The 23,478-nt window shown below is 50.2% G+C and overlaps 1 protein-coding gene across 2 annotated transcripts; it reads left to right on the forward strand.

The window, feature by feature from the left end:
- The first annotated feature begins 781 nt into the window (after positions 1-781).
- On the forward strand, positions 782-22,574 carry klhl26 (kelch-like family member 26). 2 transcript variants are annotated; one of them, XM_086004308.1, is made up of 2 exons: positions 782-1,054; positions 9,093-22,574. In XM_086004308.1, exon 2 carries the CDS (start codon positions 9,097-9,099, stop codon positions 10,672-10,674), a length of 1,578 nt encoding a protein of 525 aa, XP_085860434.1. In that variant the 5' UTR covers positions 782-1,054; positions 9,093-9,096; the 3' UTR covers positions 10,675-22,574. The 2 variants fall into 2 exon arrangements, with proteins under 2 accessions (XP_085860434.1, XP_085860435.1); XM_086004309.1 differs by lacking the exon at positions 782-1,054 and adding an exon at positions 6,871-7,268.
- Positions 22,575-23,478: the final 904 nt, after the last annotated feature.

Here is a 23,478-nt window from a genome sequence, read left to right on the forward strand (position 1 = left end):
CCCGGGTCTCTCTCTCTCTCTCGGGCCCGGGTCTCTCTCTCTCTCTCGGGCCCGGCTCTCTCTCTCTCGGGGCCGGGTCTCTCTCTCTCGGGGCCTGGGTCTCTCTCTCTCTCTCTCTCTCTCTCTCTCTCTCTCGGGGCCGGGTCTCTCTCCAATTAATTCCAATTAAAATGCTTTATTGGCATGAAAGTTTACAGAGAACCATATTGCCAAAGCTTACATAGCAAAAAGGTACAGTTTCCAACATTCTGTAGGTGTCAATCGATTTGACATTTGTTGGGTACATACAATATTACTTTTAAACAATATTAATTAATCTCTCTCTCTCTCTCGGGGCCGGGTCTCTCTCTCTCTCTCTCTCTCTCTCTCTCTCTCTCTCTCTCGGGGGCCGGTCTCTCTCTCTCTCTCTCTCGGGGCCGGGTCTCTCTCTCTCTCTCTCTCGGGGTCGGGTCTCTCTCTCTCTCTCGGGGCCGGGTCTCTCTCTCTCTCTCTCTCTCTCTCGGGGCGGGTCTCTCTCTCTCTCTCTCTCTCTCGGGCCGGGTCTCTCTCTCTCTCTCTCGGGGCCGGTCTCTCTCTCTCTCTCTCTCTCTCTCTCTCTCTCTCTCGGGGCCGGGTCTCTCTCTCTCTCTCTCTCTCTCGGGGCCGGGTCTCTCTCTCTCTCTCTCTCTCTCTCGGGGCCGGGTCTCTCTCTCTCTCTCTCTCTCGGGGCCGGGTCTCTCTCTCTCTCGGGGCCGTGTCTCTCTCTCTCTCGGGCTGGGTCTCTCTCTCTCTCTCTCTCTCGGGGCTGGGTCTCTCTCTCTCGGGGCCGGGTCTCTCTCTCTCTCTGTCTCTCGGGGCCGGGTCTCTCACTCAATCTGCCTCTCTCCTCAGGATGGCGGACCCGAGCGGTGGCGAGCGCCGCACCTTCTCGGCCCCCTGGGCACAGCGCCAGCCTGCTCCTGGGGCTGTCGGGGCTGCGGGCCCGGCACCAGCTGCTGGACGTGGGGCTGCTGGTGAACGCGGTGGTTTTCCGGGTGCACCGGGCCGTGCTGGCTGCCTGCAGCGACTATTTCCGGTGAGTCCCCTCTCCATGCGCAGTTACTGTCTCCGTGTTCACCGGCGGCGCCAGCGGAGACGTCCCCGGAGCGGCTAACCTCTGGCCCGACCACCGCCCAGAGCGGCTCACTGAGCCCGACCGGTTTGATCTTGGAATGCACTGCCCCATCTTCTTAGGCACTCCCTCGGAGCCGAGGATGATTTGCTTCCACATTAAAAATGAGTTCTCAGGTGACTGATGAGTCCAATGCGGGACCTACAGTCTCTGTCACAGGTGGGGCAGACGGTGGTTGCAGGGGTGGGTGGGGTGCTTGGGGTGACGTGCGCTCCTTGCACTGCTTGCGCTTCGCTTCCGCTTGCTCCCGACAGAGACTCGGTGTTCGGTGCCTTCCCGGATGCTTCTCCTCCACTTTGCTGCGGGTCTTGGGCCAGGGATTCCCAGGTGTTGGTGGGGATGTTGCACTTTTCAAGGAGGCTTTGAGGGTGTCCTTGAAGCGTTTCTTCTGCCACCTGGGGGGTCTCTTGCCGTGCCGGAGCTCCGAGTAGTGCGCTTGTTTTGGGAGTCTCGTATCGGGCATGCGGACAATGTGACCTGTCCATCGGAGCTGATCGAGCGTGGTCAAAGCTTCGATGCTGGGGATATGGGCTGAGCAAGAACACTGACGTTGGTGCGCCTATCCTGCCAATGGATTTGCAGGATCTTGCGGAGACAGCGTTGGTGGTACCTCTCCAGTGATTTGAGGTGCCTGCTGTACATGGCCCATGTCTCTGAAGCATACAACAGGGCAGGTATCACTGCTGCTCTGTAGACATGAGCTTAGTGCCGGGTTTGAGGTCCTGGTCTTCAAACACACTCTTCCTCAGGCGACCAAAGGCTGCACTGGCACACTGAAGGCGGTGTTGTCCGATAGGGTGGTGGAAACATTCATTGGTAGCCTTCAAAAGAGGATTGGATAAATACTTGAAACACTTTTCCTCATGTCACTCTGGTTCTTTTGCCTGTCACCTTAAATCTGTGTCCTCTGGTTACCAACCTTTCTGCCATTGGAAACAGTTTCTCTCTATTTACTCTACCTAAACCCCTTTGATTTTAAGCACCTCTATCAAATCTCCTCTTGGCCTTCTCTGCTCCAAGAAGAACAACCCCAGCTTCTCTAATATAAAAACAGAAAATGCTGGAAATACTCAGCAGGTCAGGCAGCATCTGTGGCAAGAGAAACAGAGTTAACGTTTCGGGTTGATGACCTTTTGTCAGAACTGGGCAACACAATGTTCTCCTTAGAATCATAGAAACCCCAGCTTCTCTAATATACAGGAAACTCTCGTTAAAACGGCACCTAAATATCCGGAATTCTCTATTAACTGGCAAAATTCTCACTCCGAAAACACTCAATAACCGGAAATGTTGCAAGTCCAAGTCTCCCACGGTGGCGTTAGTCAGTGGGGTCGTTCTCCAAACTGCCACTACACGGCTTCTTGGTGCTGTCGGAAGTCCGAACACCTCAATAACAGGAGTCTGACTCTTTGTTTGTTAAAAATAGCTTCGGTAGATAACCCTCTCCATCATCCGGAGTTTTTAATCCACCGGCAGCATCCCGGTCCCGTCGGTGCCGGATACCAGGGAGTTTCCTGTAAAAACAGAAAATGCTGGAAATACTCAGCAGGTCAGGCAGCATCTGTGGCGAGAGAAAGAGTTAATGTTTCAGGTTGATGACCTTTCGTCAGAACTGGAAAAAGTTTGATGTCACAGGTTTTTAAGCAAGTGTAGGGGCTGGGAAAGGGGGGGGTGAGGAGAGGAAAGAACAAAGGGCAAGGTCTGTGATAGGGTGGAAGGCCGGAGAGGTTAAATGATAAAAGGTAAGATAGTACAAAGCACTGGGACAGGTAAAGAAACAAAAGATAGGTCTAGAAAAGGTGTAATGGGAATGGCAGAATCATCAACAGCTGCCATCTGGAAAAAATAGAGGCAGAGGGTATGGTCTGAAATTGTTGAACTTTATGTTGAGTTCAGAAGGCCGTAAAATGCCTAATTGAAAGATGAGGTGCTGTTCCTTGAGCTTGCACTGAGCTTCATTGGAACAGTGTAAGAGGCCGAGGACAGAGTGGGAGTGGAGCAGAGAATTAAAGTGACAGGCGACCGGAAGCTTGGGGTCACGCTTAGTGACTGAAAGGCAGTGTTCGCAAAGCGGTCACCCAATCTGCGTTTGGTCTCCCCAATGTAGAGGAGACCGCATCGTGAGCAGCGAGTAGTGTACAGGAAACTTTCGATTGACCGCACCTAAATAACCGGAAATGTCAGTTAACCGGCAAAATTCAGGAGTAGGTTCAGGCAACTTTTATTACTTGCCTTCCTCCATGTGTTGCTGTGCAAGGGTGTGGCTGCAGCTGTTGCTAAGCTACAGAGATGCTTACAACTTGTGGCCATTGTTTGAACCTGTTGCTAAGCAACAGGGTTTGTTGCTTTATACAGAGCTCTCGGCTCCATTTCTTTTACTATAGCGTTCGGTTATCTGGAATTTTTGATGAACCGGCATCACGTCGGTCCTGTCCGTGCGGATAAAAGAAAGTTTCCTGTACTAAATTGCTAGAAGTACAAGTAAATCGCTGTTTCACCTGGAAGGAGTGTTTGGGGCCCTGGACGGTGGGAAGGGAGGAGGTAAAAGGGCAGGTGTTGCATCTCCTGCGCTTGCACGGGAAGGTGCCGTGGGATGGGAGGGGGTGTTGGGGGTGATTGTATCCATGTAACTAATCCCTTATCCCTGGATACCATTCAGTAAATTTCTTCTGCACCCTCTCTAAAGCCTTCACGTCCTTCCTAAAGTGCGGTGCCCAGAATTGGACACAATACTCCAGCTGGGGCCTAACCAGCGTTTATAAAGGTTTAGCACAACTTCCTGGTTTTTGAACTCTCTGCCTCTATTTATAAAACCCAGGATTCCATATGCTTTATTAACTGCTTTAATCTGTCCTGCCACTTACAAAGATTTGTATACAAGCACCACCAGGTGTCTCAATGGCATTATCATCATTGAATTCCCCCACCATCAACATCCTGGCGGGTCACCATTGACCAGAAACTTAACTGGACCAGCCTCATAAATACTGTGACAACAAGAGCAGGTCAGAGGCTGGGTATTCTGCAGTGAGTGACTCACCTCCTGACTCCCAAAGCCTTTCCACCATCTACAAGGCACAAGTAAGGAGTGTGATGGAATACTCTCCACTTGCCTGGATGAGTGCAGCTCCAACAACACTCGAGAAGCTTGACACATCGAAGCTGCAGGTCACAAGACAGAAGCAGCCCGCTAATTGGCACCCCATCCACCACCTTAAACATTCACTCCCTCCAACCACCAGCGTACCGTGGCTGCAGTGTGTACCGTCTACAAGATGCACTGCAGCAACTCGCCCAAAGCTCTTCGCCAGCACCTCCCAAACCCGTGACCTCTTCCACCTAGAAGGACAAGGGCAGCAGGCGCAGGGGAACACCACCGCCTCCAAGTTCTCCTCCAAGCCCCACACCATCCTGACTTAGAAATATATCGCCATTCCTCCATCGTCGCAAAATCCTGGAACTCCTAACAGCACTGTGGGAGTACCTTCACATGGACTGCAGCGATTCAAGAAGGTGGCTCACCACCACCTTCTCGAGGACAATTAGGGATGGGCAATAAATGCGTGGCATTGCCAGTGACGCCCACATCCTGTGACTGAATTTAAAAAAAAATCATTTGGTCATTTTAAACATTTCCTTCATTTCACTGTAAATCTGTTCAAATAAAAAGATTCACATTTCTGAGTTTTTTTTGTTTTTCAATCACATTCCTGACTTGAGTCTTGTTGGTGGCGAGGCTTTGAATGGTCAGGTGGTGAGTCACTCATTTCCGAGAATCCAGCCCCTGTCCTCTTGTGGCCACGGTGTTGATATCGCTGGTCCAGTTCAGGTCCTGGTTAGTGGTGACTCAAGATGGTGATGGGGAGGGGCCAACAGCGGGGGAGGAGTGACTGCTTGCTGTCCAAGTTTGAGCGGGAGTGGGGAGGCGTACCCCGCTGTTTCTTTTGTTAACGGTCGCAGAGGCCCAAGGCCGACGGTGCAACGCATGCACACCCAGCACACACTCGCACGTAGTTCACACCCAGCACACACTGCACGACTCTGTACTCTGGAGCAGCGAGTTGCACTGTGGAGCCCGCTTGTCCTCCCCAAAATAGCCCTGCTTCAGAGGCTCAACTTCCGATCAGAGGGGAGGGAGGTCAGACTGTGGGGTGGGGCGGGTGTCTACCTGCGAGGGTGGGGGTATCTGTGACGGGGGCACAGTTTCAGAATAAGGGGTCGCCCTTTTAGAACTGAGATGGAGGACTTTCTTCTCAGAGGGTTGTAAATCTGTGGAATTCTCTGCCCAGAGAGCCGTGGAGGCTGGGTCATTAAATACATTTAAGATGGAGATACAGATTTTTGCAAGATAAGGGAGTGAAGGGTTATGGGGAGCGGGCAGGGAAGTGGCTTTGAGCCCAAAATCAGCCATGATCTTGAATGGCGGAGCGGGCTCGAGGAGCCAAGTGGCCTATTCCTGTTCCTATTTCTTATGTTGTAAGACAGGCCCTCAGCAATCGATTAGACAAGCTTTTGGCTGTTATTTTGGATTATTTTGTTGCCCCGCGCAACAGCAGACACACCACCCGAGCTTTCAACTGGAAATTGGAGATATCCCTGATGACTGACTTCTGTCATTTACACAACCTTTGAAAAGGCTGCCCGTATACAGAAGCACGTATTGTACCCACCTCGTGACTTCCAGCAGGGAATCTCGAAGGGTGGGAGTGAGCGGGGAGTCAGGAGATTGACTCCCACCATAAATTGCTGGATTAATGCTGGCTGCCCAGCAATATCGCCTGGTGTCTGTCCAAAGTGAAGTTATTTTGCTGCATCACTGGGTACAAGACGGAGCAGGTTAAACGTAACTCAGCCAATAAATAGTCCTGTAGATACAGCACTGGGACTGAGGTCAACGCCTGCTTTCTCTGAGTGTTTCACTTCACATTAAGTGTTTGCCATTCTCTCTGGAGTTAAACATTAATCTGCCATGTTGCTGGGACAATGAGTTCCCTCTGACATTTCTTGGGACATGAAATCACAGGCAGCATCAGAAATATCGCGGCTGCGCATCGATCAACCAGGGACCGTGTCTGATCTCCGTCACTGCCCATCGAGCCCGTGTCTGACCTCGCTGACCATCGAGCCCGTGTCTTATCTCACTGCCCATCGAGCCCGTGTCTGACCTCACTGCCCATCGAGCCCGTGTCTGACCTCACTGCCCATCGAGCCCGTGTCTGACCTCACTGCCCATCGAGCCCGTGTCTGATTTCACTGACCATCGAGCCCGTGTCTGACCTCACTGACCATCGGGCCCGTGTCTGACCTCACTGACCATCGGGCCCGTGTCTGACCTCACTGCCCATCGAGCCCGTGTCTGATTTCACTGCCCATCGAGCCCGTGTCTGACCTCACTGCCCATCGGGCCCGTGTCTGACCTCACTGACCATCAGGCCCGTGTCTGATCTCTCTGCCCATCGAGCCCGTGTCTGACCTCATTGACCATCAGGCCCGTGTCTGACCTCACTGACCATCGAGCCCGTGTCTGACCTCGCTGACCGTCGAGCCCGTGTCTGACCTCGCTGACCGTCGAGCCCGTGACTGACCATCGAGCCCGTGTCTGACCTCACTGACGATCGAGCCCGTGTCTGACCTCACTGACCATCAGGCCCGTGTCTGACCTCGCTGACCGTCGAGCCCGTGTCTGACCTTGCTGACCGTCGAGCCCGTGTCTGACCTCACTGACCATCAGGCCCGTGTCTGACCTCGCTGACCGTCGAGCCCGTGTCTGACCTCACTGACCATCAAGCCTGTGTCTGATCTCACCGACCATCGAGCCCGTGTCTGACCTCACTGTTAAGGAGCAGGGGAGAAATCGGTGTGTTTATTTTTATTATGGCGTAGTCTCTTTATTTAATATTTTGACAGGCGATCAACTTTGTGCAGTAAAAGGGATGACCGAGTTCTGAAAAACAAGTGGATTTCTGGTAACAGTTTGTTTGGAAGAGTTAGAGTAAGTTGTGATTTTTTATTGTTTTAGGAAGGGAACAAAGCGGAGAGGAATCGCAGGTCCGGTTCGACAGTGAGAGATTCGAGGGAGGGAATGCTGGAGGTGATTAGTACAGGCAGCGTGTACAGAGTGAGTTTAGTAGTACAGGTAGTATCGCAGCTTGTGCGTAACACCTCTAAATCGGGACCACAGGAGACACTGCTTCAGCTTCTCCTCGCGGCCAGAGATGGGCATTGACCGTCCGTGCTGCCCTGGGGCAGTGAGAAAGTGGGAGAAAAATTCAAAACACAGGAATGATGGGTGGCAGGTAGGGGCATTAAAAAGAATAGAAAGCAAGATCTAACGCCGTGGTGGGAAAACTAGAGACCATTGTCGAGCACAAAATGAATTCTCACTTGGAGAAGCATGGGTTAAAAGGGACAGCCAGCACGGATTTGTTAAAGGCAAATCGTGTCTGACTAACCTGATCGAGTTCTTTGATGAAGTAACAGAGGGTTGATGAGGGTAGTGCAGTAGATGTGTATATGGACTTTCAAAAGATATTTGATAAAGTACCACATAACAGACTTATTTGGGAATAGAAGCACATGGTTTTAAAGGGACGGTGGTAACTTGGATACGTAATTGGCTAAGGGATAGCAGGCAGAGAGTAGCGGTGTTTTTCTGACTGGAGAGAAGTATGCAATGGGGTCCCCAGGGGTTGGTATTAGGACCATTGCTTTTCTTATATATAAATGATGACTTGGGTATGGGGAGTACAATTTTGAAGTTTGCAGATGATACAAAACTTAGCAATGTAGTAAATAGTGAGCAGGATAGTAGCAGACTTCAGGAGGATATGGACAGACTGGTGAAGTGGGCAGGTGCAATTTAATGTGAAGTGATGCACTTTGGGAGGAACAACATGGAGAGGCAGTATAATCTAAATGGTCCTATTTCGAGGGGGTGCAAGAACAGAGGGACCTGGGGGTGCAGGTTCACAAATCCTTGAAGGTGGCAGGGCAAGTTGATAAGGCGGTTAAGAAAGCGTAAGGGATACTTGCCTTTGTAAATAGCGACATTGAATACAAAACCAGGAAGTCATGCTAAACATTTACAAATCACTGGTTCGGCCTCAGCTGGAGTATTGTGTACAATTCTGGGCACCACACTTTAGGAAGTATGTCAAGGCCCTGGAGAGGGTGCAGAGGAGGTTAACCAGAATGATAGCAGGGATTAAGGAGTTCAGTTATGTGGGGAGATTGGAGAAACTGGGGTTGTTTTCTTCAGAGCAGTGAAAGTAAAGGGGGCACCTAATAGAGGTGTTCAAAAGTGAGGGGTTTTGATAGAATAAGTAGGGAGAAACTGTTTCCTCTGGCAAGTGGGTCGTTAACCAGAGGTCATAGATTTAAAATAATTGGCAAAGAACTAGAGGGGAAATGAGAAATTTCTTCACACAGAGGGTTGTAAGATCTGAAAGGGCGGTGGAAGCAGATTCCTCAGGAACTTCCAAAAGGCAATTGGACATGTACTTGAGGACTGATTTGCAGGATTATGGGGAAAAACTGGGGTTGTGGGACTGATTGTAGAGTTCTCTCGCGGGCGGGCGGGCGGGGGCTCTCGGGGGCGGGCTCTCTCGCGGGAGGGCTCTCTCGGGCGGGGGCTCTCTCGGGCGGGCTCTCTCTCGGGCGGGCTCTCTCTCGGGCGGGCTCTCTCACGGAGTCAGCACAGGCACGATGGACCAAATGGCCTCCTTCTGTGCTGTAAGATTCTATTCTATGAGCTTGCATTTCTATATTGTCTTTCACAACCTCAGGACGTCCCAAAGCGTGTTAAAGTGAATTATTGTTGTAATGTAGGAAACGCGGCAGCCGTTATGCACACAGCAGGACCCCACATTGAGCAATGCGATAATGACCAGATCATCTGCTGCGTGTGTTTGGTTGATTTTTGGATGTATTTCTTTCTTCTTAGGGCAATGTTCACTGGGGGAATGCGGGAAGCGGGCCAGGATGTCATTGAGTTGAAGGGGGTGTCTGCCAAGGGCCTGAAACACATCATTGATTTTGCGTACAGTGCCGAGGTGACGCTGGACCTCGACTGTGTCCAGGATGTGCTGGGAGCTGCCGTCTTCCTGCAGATCGTGCCTGTGGTGGAATTGTGTGAGCAGTTTCTGAAGTCAGCCATGAGCGTGGAGACCTGCCTCAACATTGGGCAGATGGCTGCCACCTTCAGCCTCTCCTCTCTGAAAGAGTCGGTGGACATCTTCACCTTTGCTCATTTCCTGCAAATCGCGGAGGAGGAAGATTTCCTGCACCTTCCCCTCGAGCGACTTGTCTTCTTCCTGAAAAGCAACAAGCTTAAGAACTGCAGCGAGGTCGACCTGTTCCGCGCTGCCATCAGATGGTTGCAGCATGACGAGACTCGACGAGCTAGTGCCAGCCTGGTCCTCTGCCACATCCGCTTCCCCCTGATGAAATCCACTGAGCTGGTGGACAGTGTCCAGACGCAGCCCGTGATGGTGGAGGATGCCATGTGTCGTCACTACCTGCTGGAAGCCTTTAACTACCAGATCCTGCCATTCCGACAGCACGAGATGCAGTCTGCCCGCACCACAATCCGCTCAGACACCCTGTCCCTTGTCGCCTTTGGTGGCACTCCGTACACCGACAATGACCGGACAGTCAGCCGCAAAGTCTTTGTTCTTGCAGACGGGAATGTACGTCAGTTCACAGAAAGGACGGAGATGGAGGTTGGGTGCAGTCACGCCTGCGTCGCTGTCTTGGACAACTTTGTGTATGTGGTGGGAGGTCAGCACCTGCAGTACAGGAGCGGCGAAGGAGCAGTCAGCTGGTGTTTCCGTTACGACCCCCACCTCAATCACTGGCTGCGGATTCGGGCCATGCAGGAGGCTCGCATTCAGTTCCAGCTGGACGTGCTGCAGGGGATGCTGTTCGCCACCGGAGGCCGCAATCGGTCTGGGAGCCTCTCCACAGTCGAGTGTTACTCGCCGCGAAGGAATGAATGGACGAACGTGTGTTGCCTGAAACGCCGGACCTGGGGACACGCAGGCACATCCAGCGGGGGCAAGCTATACATCTCTGGAGGTTACGGCATCACCATCGAGGATAAGAAATCTCTTCACTGCTACAGTCCCGAAACCGACCTGTGGGAATTCAAAACTCCGATGAATGAGCCACGGGTCCTTCACTCGATGGTCGGGGCGAGCGGGAGGATTTACGCACTGGGTGGCCGTATGGACCATGTTGACCACTGCTTCGATGTCCTGGCCGTTGAATATTACATCCCTGAGACTGACCAATGGACCAGCGTCAGTCCAATGAGGACCGGTCAGTCCGAGGCTGGCTGCTGTGTGTTACAAAGAAAGATTTATGTGGTGGGAGGTTATAACTGGCACCTGAACAACGTGACCAGTATCGTGCAGGTTTATAACATTGGGACCGATGAGTGGGAGAGGGACCTGCATTACCCTGAATCCTTCGCAGGAATCGCCTGTGCTCCTCTCATTCTCCCACAGCTCTCGACACAGAGATAGCGGTGACACTGCCCACAGGACAGGGCAGAGGAGCAGTGACCCCCCTGCCCCACAGGACAGGGCAGAGGAGCAGTGACCCCCCCCCCTGCCCCACAGGACAGGGCAGAGGAGCAGTGACGACCCTGCCCCGCAGGACAGGGCGGAGGAGCAGTGACCCCCCGCCCCACAGGACAAGGCAGAGGAGCAGTGACCCCCCCCCCCCCCCGCCTCACAGGACAGGGCAGAGGAGCAGTGACCCCCCCTGCCCCACAGGACAGGGCAGAGGAGCAGTGACCTCTCTGCCCCACAGGACAGGACAGGGCAGAGGAGCAGTGACGACCCTGCCCCGCAGGACAGGGCAGAGGAGCAGTGACCCACCCCACCTGCCCCACAGGACAGGGCAGAGGAGCAGTGACCCCCCCCCCCCTGCCCCACAGGACAGGGCAGAGGAGCAGTGACCCCCCCTGCCCCACAGGACAGGGCAGAGGAGCAGTGACCCCCCTGCCCCACAGGACAGGGCAGAGGAGCAATGACCCCCGCCCCAAGGACAGGGCAGAGGACATAAGACGTAGGAGCAGGAGTCGGTCATTTGGCCCCTCGACCCTGCTCCGCCATGCAATAAGATCACGGCTGATCTGATCTTGGCCTCAACTCCACTTTCTTGCCTGCTCCCCATAACCCTCGACTTCCTCACCGTTCAAAAATCTGTCTTATCTCCACCTTAAATATATTCAATTGCCCAGCCTCCACAGCTCTCTGGGGAAGAGAATTCCAAAGATTCACGACCCTCTGAGAGAAGAAATTCCTCCTCATTTCCAATTAAAATGGGTGCCCCCTTATTCTGAAATTATGTCCTATGAGTATAGGCCCAACCTGCTCAACCTTTCCTAATAAGACAACCCCTTCATCTCCAAAATCAACCTCATGAACCTTCTCTAAACTGCCTCCAATGCAAGCATATCCTTCCTTAAATAAGGAGACCAAAACTGTACATAGTACTCCAGGTGTGGTCTCACTAACGCCCTGTACAGTTGTAACAGGACTTCCCTACTTTTATCACAGAAACCCCACAGTGCAGATAGATGCCATTTCGGCCCATCGAGCCTGCACCGACACACATCCCACTCGATCCCCGTAACCCCTACACCAACTCATATCCCACCCTATCCCCGTAACCCCACGTACTTAATCCCCCTAACACTAAGGGTCAATTTATCATAGCCAATCATCCTAACCCGCACATCTTTGGACTGTGGGAGGAAACCGGAGCACCCGGAGGAAACCCACGCAAACACGGGGAGAATGTGCAAACTCCACACAGACAGTCACCCGAGTTATACTCCATTCCATTTGCAATAAAGGCCAACATTCCATTTGCCTTCCTAATTACTTGCTGTACCTGCATGCTAACTTTTTGTGATTCATGTACAAGGACCCCCAGATCCCTCTGTTCCTCAGCATTTTGTAATCTCTCCCCATTTAAAAAAAAAAAAAAAATTTGCTTTTTTATTTTTCCTACCAAGTGGATAACCTCGCATTTTCCCACATTAAACTCCATCTGCCAGATTTGTGCCCGCTCACTTAGCCTATCTATACCCCTTTGGAGATTCTTTGCATTCTCCACACAATTTGCTTTCCCACCTATCTTTGTATCATCAGCAAATTTGGCTACATTACACTCGGTCCCTTCATCCAAGTTATTAATAAAGATTGTAAATAGTTGAGGCCCCAGCACTGATCCCTGCAGCACCCCACTAGTTACAGTTTGCCAACCTGAAAATGACCCATTTATCCCGACTCTGTTTTCTGTTAGTTAGCCAATCCTCTATCCATGCTAATATATTACCCCCAACACCGTGAGCTCTTATCTTGTGTAGTAACCTTTTATGTGGCACCTTATCGAATGCCTTCTGGAAACCCAAATACACGACATCTACTGGTTCCCCTTTATCCACCCTGCTCGTTACATCCTCAAAGAACTCCAGCAAATTTATCAAACATGATTTCCTTTTCATAAAACCATACTGACTCTGCTTGACTATATAATTTTCTAAATGTCCTGCTATCACTTCCTTAATGATGGACCCCAACAGTTTCCCAATGACAGATGTTAGGCTAACCGGTTGATAGTTGCCTGCTTTCTATCTCCCTCCTTTCTTAAATAGGGGCGTTACATTTGCGGTTTTCCAGTCCGCTGGGACCTCTCCAGAATCCAGGGAATTTTGGTACATTACAGCCAATGCATCCACTATCTCTGCAGCCACCTCTTTTAAGACTCTAGAATGCAGGCCATCGGGTCCAGGGGACTTGTCCACCTTTAGTCCCATTAGTTTGCCGAGTACTTTCTCTCTAGTGATAGTGATTGTTTTAAGTTCCCCCCCACCCCAATAGCCTCTTGATTATCCATTATTGGGATGCTTTTAGTGTCTTCTACCGTGAAGACCAATAGAAAATATTTGTTCAAAGTCTCCGCCATTTCCCTGTTTCCCATTATTAATTCCCCAGACTCATCCTCTCAGGGACCAACGTTTACTTTAGCTACTCTCTTCCTTTTTATATACCTGTAGAAGCTCTTACTGTAGAGCAGTGAGCAGTGACCGCCCCCCCCCCCCCCCCGGCATCTCTGCATCCACTCGTCTAACACAGTAAAGAGTCGGGATAAAGAGAGAGTTTTACCTAAAGAGTTTTACTCAGAGTGGTGTGGGAAGAAGGGGTTTCAATTCATGGGGAACTGGCACCAGTACTGGGGAAAGAGGGAGCTGTTCCATGGGGACGGGCTCCACTTAAGCCAGGCTGGGACAAATGTCCTGGCAAATCAAATAACTGGGGCTGTAGATGGGGCTTTAAACTAAAAAGGTGGGGGGAGGGAGCAGGTGAGGGGAAATTTAGTAATCTAAAGAGAAAGGTCCACGAAATAGAGCAGTGCAGTGAACTCGATAAAAATAAGCAGTGTGGGACAGGAAGGGACAGAGTTTAAAAGTAATAGTGCACCAGCTAATAAGGTCAAAGCAGGGAATACTGGTAAAAAGTTAAAATTAAAGGCCCTTTATCTGAATGCACGAAGCACCTGTAACAAGATAGACGAATTAGTGGCACAAATAAAGATAAATGGCTTTGATATAATAGCTATTACAGAGACATGGTTGCAAGGTGACCAAGGTTGGGAATTAAATATTCCAAGGTACTTGATGTTTCAAAAAGACAGGCAGGTTAGAACAGGGGAAAGCCCTGATAATTAAGGATGACTTTAGGACAGTAGCGAGAAAGGATCTTGGCTCAGAAGATCCGGATGTAGAATCAGTATGGGTGGAGATGAGAAATAACATGGGCAGAAAACTCTGGTGTGAGTAGTTTATAGGCCCCCTAACAGTAGCTATGCCGTAGGACAGAGTATTAAGCGAGAAATACTAGGAGCTTGTAACAAAGGTAATGCAATAATCATGGGGGACTTTAATCTTCCTATAGATTGGGTAAATCAAATTGACAAGGGTAGTCTGGAGGACAAGTTCATAGAATGCATTTGAGACAGTTTCCTAGAACAATATGTCATGAAACCAACCAGGGAACAGGCTATTTTAGCTCTAGTTTTGTGTAATGAGACAGGGGTAACTAGCAATCTCATAGTAAAGGATCCTCTAGGGAAGAGTGATCAAAATATGATAGAATTTCACATTATGTTTGAGAGTGACATTCTTAAGTCTGAAATTGGAGTCTTAAACTTATACTTACATAATTGGCTTTATATGAGGGGCGAATTGGCTAAGGTAGATTGGGAAACTATCTACCATCAAACCTTTTAATCTAATCAGTGGAAAACACTTAAAGAAATATTGCAATATTCTCAATGAATATACATTCGGGAAAAGTGATCCAACCATGGCTAAATAAAGAAGTTAAGGATAGCATTAGATTAAAAGAGGCTTATAATGTGTGAAGAATAATAGTAAGCCTGATGATTGGAAGAGCTTTAGAAACTAGCAAAGGATGACCAAAAAATTGATACGGGAGAAAATGGCATATGAGAGTAAATTAGCAAGAAATATAAGAACAGATTGTAAGAGCTTCTACAAGTATGTAAACAGGAAGACGGTAGGAAAAGGAAGTGTTGGTCCCTTAGAGGCTGAGACAGGAGAACTTATATTGGGGAACAAGGAAATGGCAGCAACCTTAAATAAATATGTTGTATCTGTCTTCACAGTAGAAGACACAAAATGTATACCAAAAGTAGTGGGGAACCAAGAGGCTAATGAGAGTGAGGAACTTAAAATAATTAATGTCAGTAAAGAAAAAGTACTTGGGAAACTAATAGGACTGAAAGCCGATATATCCCCTGGACTTGATGGACTACATCCTAGGGTTCTAAAAGAGATGGCTGCAGAGATGGTGGATGCATTGGTTGTGATCTTCCAAAATTTCCTAGATTCTGGAAAGGTCCCAGTGGATTGGAAGGTAGCTAATGTAACCGCTATTCAAGAAATAAGGGAGAGAGAAAACAGGGAATAGGGCCAGTTAGCCTGACATCAGTCATCAGGAAAATGCTGGAATCCATTGTTAAGGAAGTGGTAACAGGGCACTTAGAAAATCATAACATGATTAGGCAGAGTCAACATGGTTTTATGAAAAGGAAATTGTGTTTGAGAAATTTATTAGAGTTTTTTGAGGATGTAACTAGCAGGGTAGATAAAGGGGAACCAGTGGATGTAGTATATTTGGATTTCCAAAAGGCATTCGATAAGGTGCCACATAAAAAGTTGTTACATAAGATACGGGCTCGTGGGATTGGAGGTAATGTATCAGCATGGATAGAGGATTGGTTAATGGACAGAAAGCAGAGAGTTGGGATAAACGGGTCATTTTCAGATTGGCAGGCGCTAACTAGTGAGGTGCCGCAAGGATCAGTGTTGGGGCCTCAGCTATTTACAATCTATATTAATGACCTAGATGAAGGGGCCGAGTGTAATGTATCCAAGTTTGCTGCTGATACAAAGCTAGGTGGGAAAGTAAACTGTGAGGAGAACACAGAGTCTGCAAAGGGATATCGATAGACTAAGTGAGTGGGCAATAAGGTGGCAGATGGAGTATAATGTGGGAAAACGTGAGGTTATTCACTTTGGTAGGAAGAACAGAAAAACAATTTTTTTAAATGGTGAGAAATTATTAAATGTTGGTGTTTAGAGAGATTTAGGTGTGCTCATACAGGAAACACAGAGTTAGCATGCAAGTACAGCAATCGATTAGGAAGGCAAATGGTATATTGGTCTTTATTACTAGGGGGTTAGAGCACAAGAATAAGGAAGTCTTTCTACAATTGTACAGGGCTTTGGTGAGACCACACCTGGAGTACTGTGCACAGTTTTGGTCTCCTTATCTAAAGAAGGATATACTTGCCTTAGAGGCTGTTCAATGAAGGTTCACCAGACTAATCCCTGGGATGAGAGGTTGAGTAGGTTAGGCCTGTACTCTTTGGAATTTAGAAGAATGAGAAGCGATCTCATTGAAACATATAAGATTCTGAGGGTGATTGACAGGATAATCACTGAGAGATTGTTTCCCCTGACTGGAGAGTTTAGAACCAGGGGGCACAGTCTTATGATAAGGGGTCAGCCATTTAAGACTGAGATGAGGAGGAACTTCTTCACTCAGAGGGTTGTGAATCTTTGGAATTCTCTGCCCCAGAGGGCTGTGGATGCATAGAAACATAGAAGATAGGAGCAGGAGTAGGCCATTCGGCCCCTCGAGCCTGCTCCGCCATTCAATGAGATCATGGCTGATCATCCAAATTCAGTACCCTGTCCCTGCCTTCTCCCCATATCCCTTGATCCCTTTAGCCTTCAGAAATATATCTAACTCCTTCTTGAATATATTTAATGAATTGGCCTCAACTGCCTTCTGTGGTGGAGAATTCCACAGGTTCACCACTCTCTGGGTGAAGAAATTCCTCCTCATCTCTGTCCTAAATGGCCTACCCCTTATCCTTAGACTGTGACCCCTGGTTCTGGACTCCCCCGCCATCGGGAACATCCTGCATCTAGTCTGTCTAGTCCTGTTAGAATTCTATAAGTTTCAATGAGATCCCCTCTCATTCTTCTGAACTCCAGTGAGTATAAGCCTAATCGACCCAATCTCTCCTCATACGTCATTCCTGCCATCCCAGGTATCAGTCTGGTGAATCTTCGCTGCACTCCCTCCATGGCAAGAACATCCTTCCTCAGATAAGGCGACCAAAACTGCACACAATACTTAAGATGTGGTCTCACCAAGGCCCTGTACAACTGCAGCAAGACATCCTTGCTCCTGTACTCGAACCCTGTCGCTACGAAGGCCAACATACCATTTGCCTTCTTAACCGCCTGCTGCACCTGCATGCTTACCTTCAGCGACTAGTGCACAAGGACACCCAGGTCTCATTGCACTTCCCCTTCTCCCAATCTATTGTCGTTCAGATAATAATCTGCCTTCCTGTTTTTGCCACCAAAGTGGATAACCTCGCATTTATCCACATTGTACTGCATCTGCCATGCTTCTGCCCAATCACCCAACCTGTCCAAATCATACTGGAGTTTCTCTGCATCCTCCTCACAGCACACACGCCCATCCAGCTTTGTGTTGTCTGCAAACTTGAAGATATTACATCTAGTTCCCTCGTCTAGATCATTTATATATATATTGTGAATAGTTGGGATCCTAGGACCGATCCCTGCGGTACCCCACTAGTCACTGCCTGCCATTCGGAAAAAGACCCGTTTATTCCGACTCTTTGCTTCCTGTCTGCCAACCAGTTCTCTATCCAAGTCAGTACCTTGCCCCCAATCCCATGTGCCTTAACTTTACACGCTAATCTCTTATGCGGGACCTTATCGAAAGCCTTCTGAAAGTCCAAATACATCTCATCTACTGGTTCTCCCTTATCTATTAGAAACATAGAAGATAGGAGCAGGAGTAGGCCATTCGGCTCTTCGAGCCTGCTCCGCCATTCAATGAGATCATGGCTGATCATCCAAATTCAGTACCCTGTCCCTGCCTTCTCCCCATATCTCTTGATCCCTTTAGCCTTAAGAAATATATCCAACTCTTTCTTGAATATATTTAATGAACTGGCCTCCACCGCCCTCTGTGGCAGAGAATTTCACAGGTTCACCACTCTCTGGGTGAAGAAATTCCTCCTCATTTCAGTCCTAAATGGCTTACCCCTTATCCTTAGACTATGACCCCTGGTTCTGGACTCCCCGGCCATCAGAAACATCCTTCCTGCACCTAGTCTGTCCAGGCCTGACAATTTTATAGGTTTCGATGAGATCCCCTCTCAATCTTCTAAACTCCAGCGAGTACAAGCCCAATCGACCCAATCTCTCCTCATACGTCATTCCTGCCATCCCAGGTATCAGCCTGGTGAATCTTTGCTGCACTCCTTCCATGGCAAGAACGTCCTTCCTCAGGTAAGGCGACCAAAACTGCACACAATACTCAAGGTGCGGTCTCACCAAGGCCCTGTACAACTGTAGCAAGACATCCTTGTTCCTGTACTCGAACCCTCTTGCTACGAAGGCCAACATACCATTTGCCTTCTTAACCGCCTGCTGCACCTGCATGCTTACCTTCAGCGACTGGTGCACAAGAACACCCAGGTCTCTCTGCACTTCCCCTTCTCCCAATCTATTGCCATTCAAATAATCTGCCTTCCTGTTTTTGCCACCAAAGTGGATAACCTTGCATTTATCCACATTATAGTGTATTTGCCATGTTTCTGCCCAATCACCCAACCTGTCCAAATCGTACTGGAGTTTCACGACATCCTCCTCACAGCTTACCCTCCCACCCAGCTTTGTGTCGTCTGCAAATTTGGAGATATTACATCCAATTCCCTCGTCCAGATCATTAATATATATATTGTGAACAGCTGGGGTCCTAGGACCGATCCTTGCGGTACCCCACTAGTCACTGCCTGCCACTCGGAAAACGACCCATTTATTCCAACTCTTTGCTTTCTGTCCGCCAACCAGTTCTCTATCCAAGTCAATACCTTGCCCCCAATCCCATGTGTCTTAATTTTGCACGCTAATCTCTTATGTGGGACCTTATCGAAAGCCTTCTGAAAGTCCAAATACACCACATCCACTGGTTCTCCCTTATCTATTTTACTAGTTACATCCTCAAAAAATTCCAGTAGATTAGTCAAGCATGATTTACCTTTTGTAAATCCATGTTGACTGTCCGATCCTGTCACTGCTTTCCAAGTGCTCTGCTATTACATCTTTTACAATAGACTCTAGCATTTTCCCCACTACCGATGTCAGGCTTACTGGTCTATAATTCCCTGCTTTTTCTCCACCACCTTTTTTGAATAGTGGGGTAACATTATCTACCCTCCAATCCATGGGTACTGTTCCAGAGTCTGTTGAGGTCTGGAAAATGACCAGCAATGCATCTACTATTTCTAGGGCCACTTCCTTAAGTACCCTGTGATGTAGATTATCAGGCCCTGGGGATTTATCAGCCTTCAGTCCCATCAATTTTCCTAACACCATTTCCCTACAAATACTGATTTCTTTCAGTTCCACCCTTTCATCAGACCCTATGTTCCCCGGCATCTCTGGGAGGTTATTTATGTCCTCCTTTGTGAGGACAGAACCAAAGTATGAATTTAGTTGGTCTGCCATTTCTTTGTTTCCCATTATAAATTCCCCTGATTCTGACTGCAAGGGACCTATGCTTGACTTCACCAATCTTTTTCTCTTCACATATCTATAAAAGCTTTTACAGTCAGCTTTTATGTTCCCTGCTAGCTTACTCTCATATTCTATTTTCCCTTTCTTAATTAATCCCTTTGTCCTCCTTTGTTGAATCCTAAACTGCTCCCAATCCTCAGGATTATTGGTTTTTCTGGCCAATTTATATGTCGTCTCCTTGGATCTTATGCTATCCCTAATTTCCCTTGTTAGCCACGGTTGAGTCACCTTTTTTGTTTTATTTTTGTGCCAAACTGGGATGAACAAATTCTGTAGCTCATCCATTCGGTCTTTGAATGTTTGCCATTGCCTATCCACCAGTTACATCCTCAAAAAATTCCAGTAGATTAGTCAAGCATGATTTACCTTTTGGAAATCCATGTTGACTTTGTCCGATCCTGTCACTGTTTTCCAAGTGCTCTGCTATTACATCTTTTATAATAGACTCTTAGCATTTTCCCATGCTCAGCCATTGAGCATATTCAAGGTTGAGGTAGATAGATTTTTGGACTTTAGGGGAATCGAGGGATATGAGGATAGGGCAGGAAAGTGGTGTTGAGGTCGAAGATCAGCCATGATCTTATTGAATGGCGTAGCAGGCTCAAGGGGCCGAATGGCCAACTGCTCCTAATCCTTATGTACCCAGGAGCCCACACTGCTTGGCAACTGCAGCCAATCAGGACCCTTGATTGGTTGCAGGGAGGAGAAAGAGGACTGCCCGCTGTACGAGTGACCCTTCACTGCCCGCTCTACCAGTCTGACCCTTCACTGCCCGCTCTACCAGTCTGACCCTTCACTGCTCGCTCTACCAGTCTGACCCTTCCCTGCCCGCTCTACCGGTCTGACCCTTCCCTGCCCGCTCTACCGGTCTGACCCTTCCCTGCCCGCACTACCGGTCTGACCCTTCCCTGCCCGCACTACCGGTCTGACCCTTCCCTGCCCGCTCTACCGGTCTGACCCTTCACTGCCCGCTCTACCGGTCTGACCCTTCACTGCCCGCTCTACCGGTCTGACCCTTCACTGCCCGCTCTACCGGTCTGACCCTTCACTGCCCGCTCTACCGGTCTGACCCTTCACTGCCCGCTCTACCGGTCTGACACTTCACTGCCCGCTCTACCGGTCTGACACTTCACTGCCCGCTCTACCGGTCTGACACTTCACTGCCCGCTCTACCGGTCTGACACTTCACTGCCCGCTGTACCGGCCTGACCCTTCACTGCCCGCTGTACCGGCCTGACCCTTCACTGCCCGCTGTACCAGCCTGACCCTTCACTGCCCGCTGTACCAGCCTGACCCTTCACTGCCCGCTGTACCAGCCTGACCCTTCACTGCCCGCTGTACCAGCCTGACCCTTCACTGCCCGCTGTACCAGCCTGACCCTTCACTGCCCGCTGTACCAGCCTGACCCTTCACTGCCCGCTGTACCAGCCTGACCCTTCACTGCCCGCTGTACCAGCCTGACCCTTCACTGCCCGCTGTACCAGCCTGACCCTTCACTGCCCGCTGTACCAGCCTGACCCTTCACTGCCCGCTGTACCAGCCTGACCCTTCACTGCCCGCTGTACCAGCCTGACCCCTCACTGCCCGCTGTACCAGCCTGACCCCTCACTGCCCGCTGTACCAGCCTGACCCCTCACTGCCCGCTGTACCAGCCTGACCCTTCACTGACGTGTTTTATTTCCCCAATATTTAAGCTCAGCCATACCACCGTGCACCCAATCACCGTCATAAATTCCCATTTTGCTGCTTCTCAAATCACATCAGACCTGGCTAGTCCCGACGGCACTACACACGGCTAGCCCCGACTACACCTGGCTAGTCCCGACAGGGCTACACACAGCTAGCCTCCACTACAAACAAAGAATTAAAAGCAAAGTAAATCAGAATGTTTGCCCTGTGTGCAACCCGCTCCAGGCCGCGCTGTCCTGCGTGCAATCCACTCTAGGCCGCGCTGCCCTGCGTGTAGCCCGAGCCAGGCCACGCTGCCCTGCGTGTAGCCCGAGCCAGGCCGCGCTGCCCTGCGCGTAGCCCGCGCCAGGCCGCGCTGCCCTGCGCCCAGGCCGCGCTGCCCTGCGCGTAGCCCGCGCCAGGCCGCGCCGCCCTGCGCGTAGCCCGCGCCAGGCCGCGCCGCCCTGCGCGTAGCCCGCGCCAGGCCGCGCCGCCCTGCGCGTAGCCCGCGCCAGGCCGCGCCGCCCTGCGCGTAGCCCGCGCCAGGCCGCGCCGCCCTGCGCGTAGCCCGCGCCAGGCCGCGCCGCCCTGCGCGTAGCCCGCGCCAGGCCGCGCCGCCCTGCGCGTAGCCCGCGCCGCCCTGCGCGTAGCCCGCGCCGGGCCGCCCTGCCCTCGACACCGGTCCCTCCCCCCCGACACCGGTTCTCCATCCCCCCAGCCCGCCACCGACACTGGGACACCGATACCGGTGGCACTGGTCACCACTGCCATTGGTCCCCCCACCACCCGCACCGTTCCTCTCACCATTAAAATGATTGCAGTCATGATTCCTGTCTAAAAACCCAAACTCGTTGGCATTACACTGAAAAGATGGACCAATATCTGGGGCAGTTTAAACGCAAGTAATGATTGCCACAAGCTTTTTTCACAACTTAAAGGGGGGATCATTGATGCTGCAGCACCTCATTCTTAGCATTGTTGGGTGTGCAGCTGCCTCAACAACCATAAGAAGGAAGGACAAGGAGAAGGAGCACTTATTTACAAATCCTGATGGCAGATTGCCACCCCAGGGAGAGAGCCCCGGAGGTTTTCTGATAAAGCTTTGGAGGCATTGGTTTTAGCGGTGGAGAGAAGGCGGGCAGTCCTGTACCTGCCAACTGGCAGGAGGCCCTCACCACAAGTCTGCCGGACTATGTGGAGGGAGGTAGCGCAGCACGTCACCGGCAGCACTGTGGTCCCCAGGACCCACACCCAGTGCAGGAGAAAGTTTAATGAGCTCACACGGATGGTCAGGGCGAGTGAAGGCTTCAACAAATGCTACATATCACCATCTGTACCACGAGCTTCACACACTGCTCAATGCACCACACCCCCAGCACTCACCCACCAACAATTTCTACCTAGCAACACTTACAGCCACATCTCACACCTTGCACACAATGACAGCTATTCGACTGTGGCAGTGCAAGGATCTTTAGTTATTAGAATTCATGTGTTGTGTGATTATAGATAAATTTATTAATTGTGTTTGGAATATTTTGTGGTCTCTCATTTCACCTTTGCGCCCAGGAGGGTGCTGTGATATGGCGTGAGACAGGGATTGTATGATGGGGATGTCAAGGGGGCATAGTTTCACAATAAGGGGTCGTCCATTTAAGACGGAGATGAGGAGGAATTTCTTCTCTGAGGGTCGTGAATCTTTGGAATTCTCTTCCCCAGAGAGCTGTGGAGGCGGAGTCATTGAATATATTCAAGGTGGAGATAGACAGACATTTGAACTATAGGGAGTCAAGGGGTATGGGGAGAGAGCGGGAAAGTGATGTTGAGGCCAAGATTGGATCAGCCATGATCTTATTGAATGGTGGAACAGGCTCGAGGGGCCGATTGGCCGACTCCTGTTTCTTATGTGGTGAGCTATGGGGATCTGGGATTTCATTCATGCGAATCGCTAGTCTGATGATCCAGTCACGGACAGCCCGTCCGGAAGGCCGATTATCTCGCTGTCTCCGCTGTAGGTTCCTGGAGGGCAAGGTCCACTGCCAGTACAGCCCCCATGACGTTTAGCAATTGTTGTAGGTTAAAGCTTTTCAGAAATAATGAGGGAGTTTTGTATTTGCCAGAACACTCCCTGATACCAAAGAACCTTGAAATGAATAAAGAAAACTCAGTTGCAGGAAGTAGCACACAGCCACTCAAACTTCAAAAACCCTGTCGGCTCCGAGTGATTGGTGGTGATCCCTTTAAATAACGTTGCTGGAGCCGGCTTCCTGCTGCTGCCCGCCAGCTCAACCTGTCGTTGTTTTCTCCTGCCGGTAAGTTCATTGGCTGTAACGAAGTTGGGAGATCGGGCGTCCAGTGAGCATTGCACACTCACTGACGTCATGATCTCTGTGATGGTGAGCTGCCCGACGATCGTGTTGCACTACCGGCA

Source organism: Somniosus microcephalus, chromosome 13 (genome assembly GCF_052327205.1).
Source record: "Somniosus microcephalus isolate GS21.2 chromosome 13, FLI_Smic_1.0, whole genome shotgun sequence".
NCBI classification, from domain to species: Eukaryota; Metazoa; Chordata; class Chondrichthyes; order Squaliformes; family Somniosidae; genus Somniosus; species Somniosus microcephalus.

Coding starts and splice junctions, on each gene's coding strand:
- klhl26 (XM_086004308.1), top strand. CDS start 9,097: ATGTTCACTGGGGGAATGCGGGAAGCGGGCCAGGATGTCATTGAGTTG.